The sequence below is a fragment of the Melozone crissalis genome, unplaced genomic scaffold, assembly GCF_028551555.1.
Source record: "Melozone crissalis strain CALT ecotype California unplaced genomic scaffold, PUWL_Pcris_2 ptg000018l_1, whole genome shotgun sequence".
NCBI classification, from domain to species: Eukaryota; Metazoa; Chordata; class Aves; order Passeriformes; family Passerellidae; genus Melozone; species Melozone crissalis.
The window spans coordinates 24,464,552-24,482,625 of NW_026535796.1; the positions used below are offsets into that span (position 1 = coordinate 24,464,552).

At 36.6% G+C, this 18,074-nt stretch overlaps 1 protein-coding gene across 19 annotated transcripts in view; it reads right to left on the reverse strand.

Annotated features, from left to right (window-relative positions):
- Window positions 1–18,074, reverse strand: part of GPHN (gephyrin) — a 270,748-nt gene that overhangs the window by 74,853 nt on the left and 177,821 nt on the right. For all 19 annotated transcript variants that reach the window (XM_054276499.1, XM_054276497.1, XM_054276495.1 and 16 more), the window contains one exon: window positions 15,557–15,691. In XM_054276499.1, coding sequence (XP_054132474.1) covers window positions 15,557–15,691 — 135 coding nt within the window. The remainder of the gene's footprint in view (window positions 1–15,556; window positions 15,692–18,074) is intronic.

Below are 18,074 nucleotides of genomic sequence, written 5' to 3' on the forward strand. Positions count from 1 at the left end.
AGTTAGAAATGAGACTGGAGATATTACAGGTGCATATATCTAATATTATTTGGTCTTTCTTCAAAATATATGTAGAAATGCATACACAATGTGCACACCGTGAGCAATGAAGTTCTAAATGCTTGCATATTTAAATTACAAGGAGACAGTCTAAGTCTAAGTCTTGCTTTACAGCCCTGGCACAGTTAATATACATGACAGCATGTTTTCTACAGGAACATTGCAGAGTGCAACTTGAATGCTTCTCAAGGGATGAATGAGAATTACATGGGTATTGCACAAACAATACCACATCTGTTCTGGGAGTTAAATAGGGTATTACCAAGAAGGCAAGGGACAGCAGGAATGAACACCCATATCTTTTTCATGGCGAATACCACAAAAAGGAATTCAGGTGCATCCTTATCTTTCTCTGGTCAACTGTAGGAAGATCTAGAAGTTATAATTCAGAAAATGGCAGGGATTATACATCCCTTGTTTTTCAGAAACTCAGCTAACACAAGAATCCCATGATGGATGAACACTGGTAAATAGAAAAGATTATGATGAAAAATGTGTGTAAGTGATTTAAATCAAAAGTATCTATACCACAACACAAACTAAATAAGTGGATTAAAAGATGAGGCAGGAGCAACACCAAGTAGTCATGGCAAAAATATTACCCAAAAATCCTAAGGGTTTGAAGGTGACAAAGGTTTTGAAGGGTCTGAAGGTGACAAATAAAGATACTTAATGTAAAGAAGGAAGAAGGGTGCTGTGTGGGGAACATTTTAGGAAACTAGGAGAGTATAATGCACTCACAGCTCATAAATGCATTATATTTACATCCCTTTCTTATTCACAATGGATTAGCAGCAGGAGTTAATAGCTAAAAATTAACTACAGCCATCTCTATCATTATATCTGAGGAACAAGATGAAGTTACAGTTGGAGCAGAATGAGGAAGCCAGTCGAAGAAAACTTCAGAAACAGGGAAACCAGAACCAAAGAGTGAGCAAAGAGGAATGCTCAAATATGGTTAGTGGATTTGTTAGAAGATGAGAGAAGAGAAAATGTTTTCTAAGCAGAAGTCTCATATGGTTTCAGTGTTATTCCACTACCTTCTACTTAATAGAGCACATGAGAAATTAACCTGTTATCTTCATCCTTGATTTCCTCCAGAAAGCAGAATTTAGAAGACCTAACCTTAAATACGTATCTAATGTATCTAATCTATCGCTTATACTTGTCATAAAGGAAGAACAGCTCTGAACAATTACCTAATCTGAGACTCTGCCTTTGCTGGATTTATTGAAAGGAAGAGTTCCACAAGAGGAGAAATAGCCTCAAACATTTAACACTATCCATCTTAGATGCTTTCTCCTTTCTGATAATATATTCCATTTGTGGGGCCCTAAAGTTTCCCTGCTTACAATCCAACAAAGAAACTGGAATTTTGCAGGACTCAAGTCTTTCAGAAAAGCGTTTTCCCATCCACATTCACCAAAAAGCCAAACCTCTGTCAGACTTTTTTCCAAAATCAGCACATGAATTGTTCATAATGACATCATCTTTTTGATATGATTAAATTACTTAATTCTGAAATTGAACAAATGCAAAACTCACAATAGAAATTTTTCACAGGAATAGTTTAAAAAGATGTCAAGTACCTTATTCAATGATCTAGGCATGCAATGGTGGAATTGTGATAATCAAAAGTAAGAGATTATACTACACAACATCCAAATCAAGTTCAGATTATTTGCTGTACACATAAGAAAAACCTAACTGTTCTCCCACTTGATTACTGCTGCAGAGATCAAAAATGAATGGCGAATCAATAAAAGCATTATTATTGTGTGTGGAATGTCATGGAGTCTGCAAAGAGATGTTTTGGCAGGTATGTTATACCACATATCCCTGACAACTTGTGATGACAAGCATTTTCTGTTTCCTTCCACAAACACAGTCCCTGTCAGTTCGTAGCCATTGCCTCTTTTTGCTGCCTTAGGGAATGTGCAGTGCAATGGAGTGAATATCCTCTACTGAATACCAAATCTTGAAACTTGCTCATATTTGTCAATGTGAGTCCACATGCTGTTACAAAATATTTTATGAAGTTGTACATTCCATGAGAAAATAAGACCTTCCTTGGTTTTTTTTCAGTTTTACCTGCCACGATTTGCTTCCATTTACTGTTTTATCTCAAAGGGCAGGGCATCATGCTGAGAAAAGGATTATCAGTTTTGGAAATCCAGAACAAAATTGCACATGTGATGCTCCTACTTTGGTTCATTTCCTTCGGCAGAATTTTACAATATGCCCTGAAATTGCTTTTATTTTTTTTTACCTCCAAGGGCCATTCAACTAAGCGAGGAAAATATAGAAGAAAAACAATAGGGTAAGCTCCAGTCCAGCTTGAAGAGGTGTTTTGTGATTCAGTGAAAAGGTAGGTGGATGTATAAAAAAAATATGAAAATGATCCTAAAGATAAATGCATTAAGAGGATAAAAACCATACCAGAAGAGAAATTAAATATGAGTCAGCATATATTCAAACAGCCCCCACATAAAGGAGTTCTGAAAGAATACAACATATAAAGAACAGGGATTTTTAGAGGCCCTCAGGAATTTGTTATCAAAAGCTTGGAGATTTCTCCAGCTGATAAAGTGCATTCAACAAGAGAAGGAGGCCCAGTTGATGAAGAGAAACTACAAAAGCTACGCTATGCATATTATTATACCATTATGTTCCAAATAAATGTTCTTGAAATCTTTCCCAAGTTCTCACACAGTTCATATTAACAGAGAAACTTATCTCAAAAGTAACTTAACTGGCAAAGATTTCACATCAGTTGGCCAGGAACAAAAAAATCTTATGTATTGGCCAGATCACATAAGGGAGCTGAATACAAAGGAGATTAAAACTTGGGAAGATGGAAAATGCATTTTCTGACCCTAAAGAATGCTAATCGAGTTCAAGGTATGCAACAAACTGAAAAGAAGTGAAGGGCAGTGACATCCAAGTAAGAAGAAAAAGAAAGAAACTGTAAATATTCCATGCCTAGCAAGAAGTAATTTTAATTAGTGAAGCAATTACTTACTACTTCTGAACAACTTTGATGGTGGGGACAGTGACTGTCAACTTCCAAATATTATATAATACAATACCTACGTGGCATGATTTACAACCCTTACTTGCCCAATCAAGAGTGGAAAATTCTGACAGAAATCCAAACTTCAACTTGAATTCTCTTCACTGATAAGAACGATGTTCTACATCAAGTGAGCAGTTTCTACTGCTAACAAAGAGCTTAATACATTTTTAATATAGCAGCAAATCAATTTAAGTTTAAAAATGCATTATGTGTAACTTTTACATCCATGCATAAAAAATAGATTTGCACTTGAAAGTATTTTTACTTCTGCGGTTTTATGGCAGACACACACCAATTAGAGGGGGCTTCTTAAATGGGGAATATTTCAAACAAAGGGAATACAGGCTCCTCTAACAATGACATACATTCTCAACCAATAAACATAGTCATTTCTGTGCATTATACCACAGTTTGGCATAAAAGTTTTATTAACTTGATAACATTAAACCCTAATGTTAAACAAAAGTGTAATGTATGTGAATGCTAATGGTTGCCAATAAAACATTGATCACACCATCTCAAAATTTTGTTCACACTACCCACAATTTTTTTTTTCATATGGCCATTACTACTCACACTGTTCCATATGCAGATGTAGGAATAAACAGAGTGCAGGTGGAACAAGCAGTGGTAAAAAGTACAGCAATTTTCTTACTGTTTTCAAACTTGTATCATCACTAGATCGAATGCTCTGTTAACACACATAATGGCAAAGATAATGTAACCATGTCCTTACACAAGATACTTTGTACACTGATAATTTTACACCAACATTCGTCAATTCTTTAAAAATATCTATTGACTTCAGTGAAATTTAATGTTCAAAAATAAAAATTTGATAGGTAAATGCACAGCCAGGGCAAGACAGACTACAATAACTATAAATATTACATAAAGTACCTCTATTTGTAGTGACTTAAAGTCCTAAATCTCATTCAAGCTAGAAGTCTGGGCATATGAGAGCTCAGTCCTTACTGTCACTATAAAGTGAACAGTTGGACAACTCTCCTGTCACACGGCTAAGTTTGCAAATCCTTCTACCAGCTCAAGGCTGCCTTTCAGACACTTCTTCCTGACCACAGCCCTTCCTTTTCTCATAATGCAATTGCTGCATCCAAGCTACTTCTTACTCTTCTTTAAACACTCTAAGTCCTGCAGTCCCATCACTCAAGAGCCACAAATACTGCTTTGGTCTATATTAGACCTTTACATCCAATTTCCCCTCAATATTTTCAATCCTCTCATTTCAGACCCAATTTATCATTTTTTTACTGTCTGCTGGCACATTTTGCTCCTCACCCATGCCTGCAGCCTCAGTGATTCTCTAGCTTCCCTGCAAAAGAAAGCAGAATTCACACCTCATGCTCTGGTAGACTTTTTCAAACCTATTCCTTATATCAGAAATCTGTCTTGGCAAGAAGGAAAGGTCATATTTAAGGCATAAATAAAAACATTCTAGTCCTGGGTGGTGAAGTTCTATATTCTTTTAATACACATTTTCCAAACTGACAATTCACTTCTGAATGTGCTATTTTGCCTTGCTGTCCTGAGCTGAACTTAAGTTCTAAAAGCTGCAGCAGATACAGGGTTATAGCACATACAGTGGTGGATGCTGTCCTTTAAACACTTTTAGACACTAAGCTAACGCCCATCAAAGATATCCTCATGGTCACGGAGAAAACTGTTGCACCAATGAAATCCCTTAGGAGTGACCTGATGATGGGACAGGTAAAGCAAACCAGCTCTCTGGCAGGGTTATAAAGCAAATATCTGCTCTCTTTAACCACTTCTAGCACCAAAATTAAGAGAGAGATGTTTGCATTGGGGCTCAGTGTAACAAGGAGCCTTTCTGAAAACAGATGGGGACTTTAAAGGGAAGAGGACAAGCACCTTTAAAGTTTCTTTTCAAATATCTGTAACAGCCTGCATTTTATCCTTTTGACTAGACAGGGCTGTGTGTAAACACATCTTGTCACATGTATTTCCCCACATTTGTACATCCTGAGGAGTTCGATAATCAGAGGAGCGGAAGGGCTGGTAAGGATATTGGAAAAGGGTATACCCACTAAAGTCACAGGAAACAATTAAAGCAGTGAGAGAACAGTATCAGAAGATTAAGTTAAGGTGGAAAGATCTGGTGAGCAATTCACTTAGCAGAAGCTTAAAACAATATGACCTTTAAGTGGCCAAGTACTAACAACAACCTGGTAAATGGCCAAGGTCAATCTTTGTCCACACTAACAGTGCTGTTGAGTGACACCATTGTCCAATGAGGCTATCTGCAAACTTCATAAAGCAAACACCGTGTTGCAAAGGACTGCCATGCAAACACCTAAGAACTCCTTGATAAAGGTGCTCCTCACATTTTGAAAAACTATATATAAAAGAAAAAAAGGAGCTGTAAGAAATAAACTGCAATGGGTGGTGCAGATTTGAAAAAATACCAGCAGCTGGTTTGAAGTCTTGCCAAACCTGTTACTGTTTCTCACAGAATGATTTCCATAAATCTACTGTGAGTTAATCAAATGGGAGGCCCTGTTACAAACACAGGCATTAAGTGCTTTGAATGTCTCACCTTAAGGATTTCTGTTTTCTCATAGACTTTTTCCATATAGACTTTACTATTGCTAATTTAAATAAAAAGCAACGTACTAAATTGTATGAAGGTTTCAGTAAATGTAAATATCAATAAATGCCTACAGAAATTCATATCCAATAATGTGCAATGATGGCATGAAAGCAATCAGAAATAGAAAAAATCACTTCCCTTCTTTTCAAAGAAATAAACGTACTGTTGAAAATTAATTGAAGAAATCAAATTCTACCCTACTCATAAATGCCCCTTATAAAGAGATAATATATATTTCGCCTTTAAAAATAAAACTCATTTGGTGAGCAAATTAAGGGCAATTAATTTCAGCATGTAAGACTTTGGAATGAGTTTGTTTTAAAGGACAAAAATGAGGGAACTTGACTTAATTAATGAAAATAAAATCTGAAAATTTTTACACATCCCTTTTGTCTGGCTGAGGAAAGAATACAAGCAAGGATAGTCCTATTTGAGTTAAAAGGCAAAAAGACAACTGAGTACAGACTAACCAATGAGATAGTGAGATTATAAAACAAGGCTTGACACAGCTGTGCAGAAGGTAAAAACTATTTTTAGTTTGCTGATCTTTGATGGTATCACATATTATAATGTTAAATAATGTTAGATATTGCTGAAAATAAGAGTTAAGATCATAGAACCAGTAGGTGCCATTTACTCTTAAATCCTCTATTTCCTAAAACCCTTTTCAATGGTGAAAATGGGCTTCAGAAACTATTAATGCACTTGCTAAAGAGCCTACCACTTGAAGGGAATTGCATATTTACATAATGAGAAAAGCAATATCTGTGCTTCAGATTCTTGTTTCCCTCTCAAATCTTGCATCAGATTGATGTTACTCCTGTGATGAAACCAGCAAACTTTTACTGCAGATGATACATTAATCACTGGAGTATACATTCCTTGAAAGAGCTTTATTAGCCTAAATATCAGTTTTGGCTCCTGGGAACACAACTGCCTGCTGCTAGACTACCTTCAGTTGCCTGTTGTGTTGGCTTTGGCTGGGGTGCAGATAATTTTTTTCACAATAGCTGGCACAGGTCTATGCTTTGGATTTGTGCTGGAAACACACAGTCAACAATACAGGAATGCTTTTTCTACTGCTGTGCAGCTCTTGCAATGTCATCAAAGCCTTTTCTGTTCCTCCCCACCAGCAAGTGGGCTGGGGGAGCACAAAAACTGGGGATGGGACACAGCTGGAACACCTGACCCCAACCAGAGGGATATCCCACTCCATATGGGGTCATACTCAGCATGTAAGCCTGAAGGAAGAAGGAAGGTGGGGACATTTGGAATGATGGTATTTTCTTCCCAAACAACTGTTACAAGTGATGGGGCCCTGCTCCCATCAGTATGGCTGAACACCTGCCTGCCCATGGCAAGCAGTGAATTAGTTACTTGTGTTGCTTTGCTTGTGCGTCCTTTTGCTTTCCCTATTAAACTGTCTTTGTCTCAACTGACAAGTTTTCTCACTTTTACTCTTCTGATTCTCTCCCCCATCCCACTGGTTGGGGAGAGAGTGAACAGCTGCAGGGGGCTTGGTTGCCAGCTGGGGTTAAACTGCAAGGGTCTTTTTGGCACCATACATGGAGCTCAAAACATTTGAGATAATGACAGATTTGATTGACATGTGCTAGATTGCATTTATAGCTGCTATTTCTGTTCAACTAATAATCAGCAGGCTCCTGTGATTGTCATGGGGCTCACTTGCCTGACTGTGTACTAGTGTAGTGCTCCTTAGGGGCTGCTTTTTGCTGCTTGCTGTAGTGCTGTGTAGCCTCAAACCAGCTCTGCCCCAGCCAAAACCAGCACATGTGCATGAAATGCAGATGATGATGATGCAAAACTGTAAAAGGATGATACAATATCAAACTGTGACATGCTTGATTCAATAGCAAGGTAATATAGACCAGCATAAGAACCCTCCTTGAATGTCTAACAGATATATTAAGGGTGGCAGACAAAAGGAAGGAGATGTATGGATGGGGAAGCACCAGAAAGCATAGTGGAGGGAACATGAAAATGTTGATGGCATGCAGATTGGTAGTTCATTTAGTTCACAGCACTTCATGTAGCTTCTGGGGATACCCAAGCAGTAAAATCAGACAACCTAAAATAATTTACAGACCAAAACAGAGTCGAGCTGTTGAGATGAAATCAGAATGATAAAGAGCACATTTACATAAGGAGAACACAGTATGGCAAGAAAATCTAACATATTCAAAAAGTGGAACCAGATGGAGAAACAAATATCCCCTTTACTGTTAGGTTCTAAAGAGTATAAAAGATGTATCCAACCCTGACTTATAGGATACTGGCATAAGAAGGATGCTAGAGAAGTTGTAGAGAAGGTCATAGCTGGTGCTCCACATCCTCTCCGTCATTTCAAGCTATCCTGACCAGACCAGCTGGGTATTCTGGACAGACTACTGAATGCATGTATCTTTGTGCCTTTGAATACACAGATATGAAAGGGTGAATTAAACCCTTTTTGTTCTAAAATAGCATCACTGATCTCTCCTATAACATCTGGCACTGAACTTTGCTACACCATCGTTAAATTTTTTCATAAAAAAGGACCAACAAGAAGATAGCTGTTTATCCTTACAGGTACATTTTTTAAACTGCTGATTTTTTCATCAGAAAAGAACACAGCAATAAATGATGGGGATTATTTATTACGTCAAGAGTCAGTGAAGGAACAGAAGCTGAGCTGTTACTTAAATGAGATTAATGTATTAATGGACTAAGACACTAAAGAAGAGGAACAAAAGAAAACCAAATTCCTACAGACATAAGACTATATGAAAATTCAGCCTATAGGATGCAGAGTTTTCCTGTTGAAACCATTTTTCATGAAGAAACAAGATTTAGTCAGTTGACATATGTAATAGGAACTAAGAGCCCCAAAGAAAAAAGACTGAATGGAAAAGGGAAGCCAATATTTTTCTGATGCCATCTTCAGCAAGAGATAAAAATGATTATCAGGTGCCAACAAACTTAATAAGGATCAGTGACAAAACCAGAACTAGATATACTGGCAATGTAGTCTGAAAACAATTCTGTAGAGGTGCATTCACAGTAATTTCTAACTGAAGACGCTGGATAAAATCAAATGTAACTACATAGCTGCTGGTCAAAGAAACCCAAACTGTTAAACAAACCCTAAAAGCCTCATCTTGTGTTACATCAGAATTCAAACCGGAGATTTGTTTTGGATAGGAACTGAAAAGATCTCAGTAAGGCTTCTATTGTGAGAAGAATGCACATCTTCTCCCTATCTTAAAGAAATGACAAATTGAAGTTACCAGAACTTGAAAATAACATTTGGCCTTGGAAGACAGCATACTAAGAAATGAAAACTCTTGCCCCCAAAGTTAATTGAAAAGAACATTTTAAGGAGGAACTGACAATCTGATGCAGTGCTAGCATACAGAGACTAGAACTCATGCAATGCATATGTGAGCCAGGATGTATTGAAAGGTTGTTCTCTTCTGAAGGAATACATGTACAGAATAGTTACAATTTGAGAAGAAAAAGTATTTCTAGGGAAAGAGTGAGTAACTTTTTCTGAGCTGTTTAAAATTTTTCACTGGATTCAGGAAAAGAATGAAATTCTGTAGCTTAATAAACATCAACTAGTAATTAAGACATACAAATGTAGAGAAATTTTGCACATTAGAGCTTCTTTGTATGATTCAATCTATAACAGGTCTGAAGAGTAGCTGATTCTGTGACTGCAAGAATGGTTCTGGATGTTCTGGATCTGAAGCTAATTCCCAGCTACTCTAAAATAAACAGTTCTTCAGCATGACTAAGGGAAGAGAACTATATTTTGGTGCTGCTATACTATTTAATACCAACTCCAGGTATGAATAAATAAAGTACTACTTGAAGCACACATATTCAATAAAGAAAGCTAAGACAAATAGGTAATTCTACTGAAAGCCAATGTTCAGCCTGCAGTTTACCCCAGTCTGTCTCCTCCAGAGTTGACTTGTTGATGAGTCTATTTTGGTACTAATAAAAATGCCCAAAAGACTATTCTTGAAGTTTTTGACCTTCCTACAAAGTATATCTTCCATTTTTGAAATGATTTTAGTAACTATGATGTATTTGAGGGATTTTTAATATCCTGAGCAACCAGATTGCTTCTTCTTTAGTTAAAATGTCTCACTCTTGAAGCTGCAACATGCTGTTAACTACCAGGGTTTGTAACCAAAAAATAAGACATGCTAGGTCTGCATTATCCACATGTTTTGCCAAGATTATACACTTTAAACAATGGGGGTAAAAGGTAATGAATATATGAAAATATTCTGGTATCTTTATTAGTAATTGATCTGAAAACCACTGCTGCATTGTGCTGAGAAGAACACAGGAGGATACAGTAGATTGATGTGCCTTAGCGACCAGGATTCATTCTAAAGCAACTAGGGCCACTTTCTACTCAAATACACATTATAATAGCATCTCTTTTTATTAAACATAATTTTCTGTAATCCTGGATTGTACATTGAAAAAAACTAAGAGGAAATTAAACCTAGAAATAACAATGAAAACATTGGAAGTTTTAGTAGGAACAAGTATCTAACTACATCTGTGTGTATTTTTAAAAGAAAAAGCAAGAAACCCTAACAGTGCTTGGAGTGTGATCTCACCTGTGTAGATCATCCTAACAATCTGAAACATTCTTGGCACTTTTCTGTGCTCTTCAACCTAATCACAGCTAAACAGCCATGCCAAAGCACTTGCTACTTACTCAAACAAGTTCCTATGTAGAAAAAACTTCAGCTATGCAAACTTCAAAACTAAAAACAAAACAAAATTCACTTGGAAATTTAGCGTATGCATTCAAACTTTAAAATACATTCACATACTTTCCATATTTCACTATGATGACCACCTTAAGGAGAAACAGTAAGTTTCAAGAAGAAAAAAATATTATGCACTCAAATGAACACAAAATATCTACACTGTGGATACCAATACAGCTTACTAAAACACACCTTCACCAGCATCTTATTATTAGCTAAGAATTTCTGGTAAGGAACCTGATTTTTCTTTTACTGATAAATATTGAACATATCTACTGAAAAATTTCTAACAACAAAAATTGACAAAAACTTCTTGCCAACTCCACCTGCTCCATTCTGCTAATGTGCTTATTTCACATAGCAATTCTATATTGAAAAAGTAATAGACTGAAAACATAAATATTAATTAGATTTATCATTAATTTGTAACTCATTGGATTGTGCGGATGTCAACGGACACATTTCACATTAAAGTGGTGGATCATGACAGATAATTTTTTGTTAGCAGTAAGCATAAGAAATTACTGAAATCAGTTTTGTTTTTTTTTTTTTTTTTTTTGTCACAGAAACAACTTTCATCGGCATTTTTTTTCCCAAAAACCTTTAAAGTATTTTCCTAGCCTATTTCATTTCAGATATTCTCTGCAACTGGAACATTTACACAAATTACATGTGTCATTCTTACTACATTGGGAATATATGGTCTTTAGGTGAATATCTACTTATGAATGATAAAGACAATAGTTTTTCATAGGAAACAGAGTAACAGAAAGTGACCAACTAGCAGAATTAAATGTACTGTTACAAAGAAGGTGTTAATGGACGGAGCAGTGGATAGGTGAGGTGACTGTTTTGCTAGACTTGAAAAAATTCTGAAAAGTAGCCTTGCTTTCTCATTTTAGCTGTAAAATAGAGCCTATAGACTTTTATTACACGGGAATTAAAAGTTATCTATTTCAACTACAAATATGTAAGGATCTAACTTACTACTGAGGGTTTTGTCTGGTTCAGTGTAACTAAACAATGGATAGCTAGGGAAGGGACAGAAAACAAGCAAGTAAAGTAGAGAGAGACTCTCTTAAGCAAAATGTAAGGAGTGAAGGGAATGAAGCAGCAAGATGGAAAAAAAACCCCACACTCTCATCTTAGAAGTACTATAACAAGTTCCTTAGGATCCTTTATGATCAAAGATAACACTGGAAGAAACTTTGCACCTTGAAGTGAAAGAACTGAACATCAGTGAGACTGATGATCTTGCAAAGTGAAATAATTTGAACATCTCTTGTCACTGAAATGAATTCCTGGTGATAATTAAAAACCTGTCCTTGGTCTTCTAAATCTACTTCCTTTGACTTTGACATGCAACATTGCCAAAAATTAAGTACTGATTATATCATATATGTATGGGAGAAGTGAAGACTTCAACTTGAAAACTGCAATTTTCTTTTATGCTCATATGAACCCCCTAGGAGTAGAACAAAATTCAAAGTTTGAAATAATGACTCAGTCATTTAGTCTGGATATATTCTTTTGAGTTATCTGAATTTATGGATCAAAGGTTTTATACTGTAAGCTTAAAAAAACCCCAAGAATCAACAGTAACGCAAATATTAAAAAAATTCTCCGTATTTCTAAAAGTATTTTACCCTAGGTACCCCTACTGCTTTTGTGTCTGAAAAGAACATTGCATTTTACCTAATGAAAATGCCAAACCCAAACACAGACAAAAACATAGTGAGATCTTATAATCTGAGCAGCTTCTGGAATGACAAGAAAAACTTGTAAACCACACTGTGTCATCCTAAGCTTCTGTGAGTATTCAGCAAATTCATCTAATCATGTTAAGAAAGCCGTGAAACTTTTAAAAAATCAAAACTATATTGAACAAGATAAAAATATGTCACAATCACTATAAACTTTATGGTTGAATGATTGAAAAGGGAGGACTGTTAGTGCAGTTTTCCTCTGAGTAAAACTTGATTGCCTCTATATGTGAATCCATCTACTACAAATATGGTTTAAATGCTCTTTGTGCAGTGGTCGATGTTCTTTGAAACTCAAACACAATTATAGAGAACAAGAAAGGTGTTCTACAGAGATTTATTAAAAGCTAACAAAAGCTGGTTTGCTTAGTCTTGGGGATGTACCTAATCACTGACATAGAGTAGTCCCAATGGCAATTTGTCTTAAAAAGTTCCTACCTACCAAGAAATATAATGACTTCTTTTAACAGGAAATTACATTTATGAAAACTGATTGAAATATCCAGGTTCCAACTCAATATTTATCATTTAGTACTTTGTTTGAAACAGAGATTTTCAGAAAACATGGATGATAAGTTGAAAACAGTAAAGCAAATTTGCAATTAAATGTTGTATTTTGTCTACATGATCTGCTTGTATACATAAACAGCATTAGGTTTTCCAAATATGATAATGAAAATGTGCATTAGTAATCAGGAGCATTAGTAACCTGCTCTCCCATACCTTTTCTTCAATATCCTCATGCATTAGTAACCTGCTACTTACATTCATTTAACAGAGGTGCTCCCGTCATTGCAGAAGCTTGATTTTTTTTTTTTTCCTGAGACACACAGAGCTTTGTGTTATTCCGCAAATTCAGTAAGAGAGATGTAAGGGTTCATGTACACTTAGGACAAAAAAAATGCAACAAGAAAACAGTACAACAAAATAAACTGGAATATGCAGTTGACAAAGAAATATAGTGCCACTTGCTCTGTGGCTAGACCAAAAATAAGCATAATCAAAGAAATAATTTTTTTTTCCCCTGACACTTCCTTTTCTTTGTTTCATGTCATATATGCATGTTTTGGAGCCCTGAAATGAGTTCCTAAACCAGCAAATGAACATATTGAAAAGATACACACTTACAGATTAAAGAAACAAAATAAATAACCTTAGAACATCACCTGGATGCTGAATTCTATTTATTTTTATTCTCATTACTGTGTGGGGAAGAGGCCAGTATAAATTTAATTCATATTGCATTATTAGAAAGCCAGGATCCAAAAGGAAAAACGGAACAACTGAAGACATTTAGACACATTGATAATCTTGAAGAATCTGAATGAACCACATTTCTTGATAAATTCAGATGATGTTTGGAAACTTGAGGGTACTGTAAATGACTGAACAAAAATATAATGAGTAGTTTCTTTATTTTTTGAAAGTAATATATGAACCAAGAACTGTCTAAGTGGTAAAGAAGCTTATGTGCAAAATCCAACCCCTAAGTAATAGGAACAGATGCCATCTCCTGTCAAGTTTATTTTCCAGTAGGTTTTTTCAAATTTTTCCCTATATTGGCTTGTAACAAATCACCATAAAATACACCACAGAAAATCTCATCTAGCTAGCTGTTGCATGGCAATTCCTATTATAAAAGTGCTGTGGTCTCACACATTTTGAACAAAACCTAATTTTGCAGTCATATGTGAAAAGCAGGTCTCAACATGAAATACCAAAGCATGATCTAATTATGAAATGAGCTCACCTCCACTAATTGCCCAAACACAGTTTCAGATTTTCAATCTTTTTCAAACTTCCAGTACATTCCTTCTATACTCTCTGAATCTATCAAGAGAGTTTAGAGGACTGGATTCTGCTTCAGAGCAGATAGGCTTTACTCCTTCCCATTGTGACCAACTTCCTGAAAATAAATAGGTATCATCTAGAGCTATTTTCAGCAGAGTTGTCTCTTACTTATGCCTGTTACTTGCCCACCTTTGGTTTTCTTTGGACAATTTTGTTTTATCAATGGGCACAAGGCTCAGTGCAGTTTCTCTGTTTTGTCTTGCTCTTCTGCTCTGAGCATTGTAATGCAAAAAGCTCCATGTTTTCATTTTGAAGCTATCAGACAAGATACAATTTTTTAGGAAAAAAGTGAAGGAGATGCTTACAGTTAGAATTTGCTGAATAATCTCTAAGAAAAGCAGACTATATAATGAAGCTCAAGTTTGCTGTCCATCAGAATAATTTTGATTCTATTACAGTGAAGGTAAGTACTGCATAAAACAATCCCATAGGTTAAACCAAAATATTTCTATGGGTGGTTGCCCATAAATCTTGTTTGCTGACAGAAAAGAATGAGACAGTAGGAGAGAAGAAGTAGCAGATGCTGGTAATCATTTTAGCAAGCAGAATAAGCTTCAAGGATCATGAGTAAGATAAGGAAGAATGTTATTATTTGCCATCTGCTACTGGTTTATTATTATGTCAGCATCTGGTGCCATAGAAAGATCTCTGTGATGTGAACACACAAAGCAAATTTAGACAGTTTTCTTCTGCTAAAAGGAATTCTGCTGAAGGTAAACATTACAGGCCTTGCCACTGGTCAATTTGCTTAGCTTTTGATGTATGCTATTTAAAGCCTGATAAAAAGTAAACATATAGAGTTCACCTCAGTGATTAAATAGTATAGTCTAATCACTAAGAACTGAATAATAATCCCACAAGGTTGGCATTAAAACTTTCTTTCTATTAAATTTTGGCTGGTTTTTGTTTCCAAATGTCAGGCAGCAAATATCTAAGTTTGAGCAAAGCCGGTTGGTTTGAAAGTCTTAAACTGAACAATAATAAAGTGGGGCACAGATCTGCCCCAGCCCAGGCTAGAAATTTGCACATATATTTTTTTTATAAAATACTGTTTGCTTAATGTTGTTACTCAGTGGCAGGATTATCTATGTTCCTGGGGATACTGAAGGACGCTAAATACATTCAAGGTGCTAACATTTCATATTCATGATGGGTATTGCAAGAGATAACATGAAACTTCAATAACCATAAGGTGTTGGTGGACCCACAGGTTAAACTGTGCACCAGTACACGTGGAACGAGCTATACTGTCCTGCATTTATCTGTTATACAGAATGACACAACCTTTGCATGCGAACCAACCTTGTTCAGCAGAGGCAAGACATTAATCTGATAGATTACAGGCCTGAGCATGGAGCTTGCAAGGCATCAATGTACTTACTTTTGGTGTTGGGCAGGATGCAGTGGAGAGGCGAGAGGTGGCTTGGGCACGAGGAGATTCTGAAGGAGTAGTACTGAGGGAGGCTGTATCACGTGGGAGAACCTGAACACCACGAGAGATGATGGAATCTGGAATCTTAAAAAGAAGAGAGGTGGAATTAATAGCAAAAAATATACTGTATGTGAAACTTAAGACCTTGCCTCAAAAACACAGGAATACCCCACTCCTCAGTTTGCCCACCTCCTCATACTCAGTGCTTGGCAGTGGTTAAGGGCATACTTTCCTAATTTCAGTAACAAATGCCTAAGAAATATATAAGGTCACATTCTAATTGAAGTAGCACAGAACATACTAGTTGTTCTGAAAAAGCTATGAATCAAACATACTACAACAAGAAAGAATAAGAAAACACTGGTTTCCTCTTAAATCTTAGTTTAAAACCCAACAATGATTTCTCCCATGGCATGAAGGGAGGCAGACTTTCCATTCACTAACCAGGGCGAAATACTCTGAAAAGAAAACCATTTGCTAGAAATTTACTGAAGCCCTCTAAAGAAATGTCATGCAATGAGAAAACTTCTCACAAGAAATGTCATGCATTAAGTAAATACTCTTTATTCCATGAAGACCTTATTTCAGCTACAAAAATTCTCAATGTAAGGCTTGTGCTACAAATGCTACAGGCCTCTCTAGAATGAGCAAAGGCAAAAGCATTAGAAACCACCATCCAAAGCCAACACCTGGTTTAAAATACACTCTGTGGGGAAAAGTAAAAATTCAGTCTTTTTTTACTTTCCACATAATATATTCGAGTACCAGTCAGGGAAGCATATCCCTCCTGACAAATGACTGGCAATCTGGTAACAATGGACGAGGAAAGGCTGGGAAAATCAACAACTTTTTGCCTCAGTCTTCACTGGCAACCTCTTCTCCCTTACTTCTTGAATAGATGGACCTGAAGCCAGAGGGACAATTAAGCCCCACACTAAGGGATGATCAGGTTCATGACCACCTGAGGAACACGAATATACATGAGTCTGTGGGACCTGATTACATGAATCCCAGAGTCCTGAGGGAATTGGCTGATGTAGTTGAGAAACAACTGTCCATGGCATTAGAAAAGTCATGGCAGTAGGATGAAGTCCCAGATGACTGGAAGCAGGGAACATTGCATCCATCTTAGAAAAGGGTAGAAAGGAGGAGCTGAGAACTACTGACCTGTCAGCCTCAGCTCTGTGCCTGGGAAGATCACAGAACAGATCCTCCTACAAGCCCTGTTAAGGCATGTGGAAGACAGGGAGGTGATTTGAAGCAGTCAGCATGGCTTCACTGAGGGAAAATCCTGGGAAAATTCTATCACAGCTAACCAGAAAATATAGACATTCAGATCTTTGAAGGAATATATATATACACATGCATATTTTAAGATCTTTCTCCTCATTAAGAATTTCTTCATTCAGTCTGATGTTCATGCTCTAAGAGGAGCATCAGAAGAACCCTCGTGTCTGGGGAAAGTGTCAGTAGCAGACAATAAAAGGAAGCAAGAAAGGAAAATCCAGTGTCAAGCCAAATCATGAATGTTGGGAATTTCCAGGCAGGATTTCTTTAATAAATGGAGATGTTGTTACCCAGTCTGCATCTAGGCATTTTAAGCATACTTGCCTACTAAGACTTTAGGGCAGATAGAAGCCACTGGTAAGTATGGCTTCCAGGAACAAGCCTGAATACTAGCTTAAACAGGTTACATTTACATGTAACATGTAGCTGTTACATTTTTAAGGACATTAAGAGAGCTTTGTTGCTTGTTTTAGTATAGTTAAAATGACCAATCCTTATACTTGTGTCATTAAATACATGTCACTTCCCACCTCCTTGACTTCCTTGGTTCCCTTCCACAAATAATGACTATGTCTAACTTGGCAGCCTTGACTTAGAAACACTGGGTTACACCTAGGGGATCTTATTTCACCATATCTTACCCTCCTCCTGTTAACAGTTTCTTTTGTTTCTAACTTGTTTATAAGTTGTGTGAAAACAGATTTTGTTCTCAGAGTGCCACAAACTGCCTCCTTTCTGCTCTACCATGTTCCTAGGCTGTTTTTTGCCAGTCAGTTTCTGTCAGCTCTCCTCAGAGGATCTCTCAAGGCTAAGCACCTGATGCTGCAATGTCCACTGTAAATTCTGAAGTCAGCAGAGTTTCTTTTCACTATGAGCAGCTATGCTGGGGATATCTTCCTCTTCAGAAACAGAGCCTAACTGGCCTCTACATGGAGCATTGTGATTTGCAAATCACATCTCAGAGAGGTATCTTAGAGGTAAACTGAGTCAATGATATTCCAAATGCTCAAATAGTTTGTAATAGAAGCATGATTTCCCTTCTGTTTACTTTTTCTCCTGAAATCCCATCTTAAATTCATTAAAGCCCAAAAGCGGCTGACAGTCCCCAAGTTTTATACTGGCATAGATACTCCCTACAACTTTCAATGCTTCTTTTTAATGTCTATGGCTAAGGAAAATA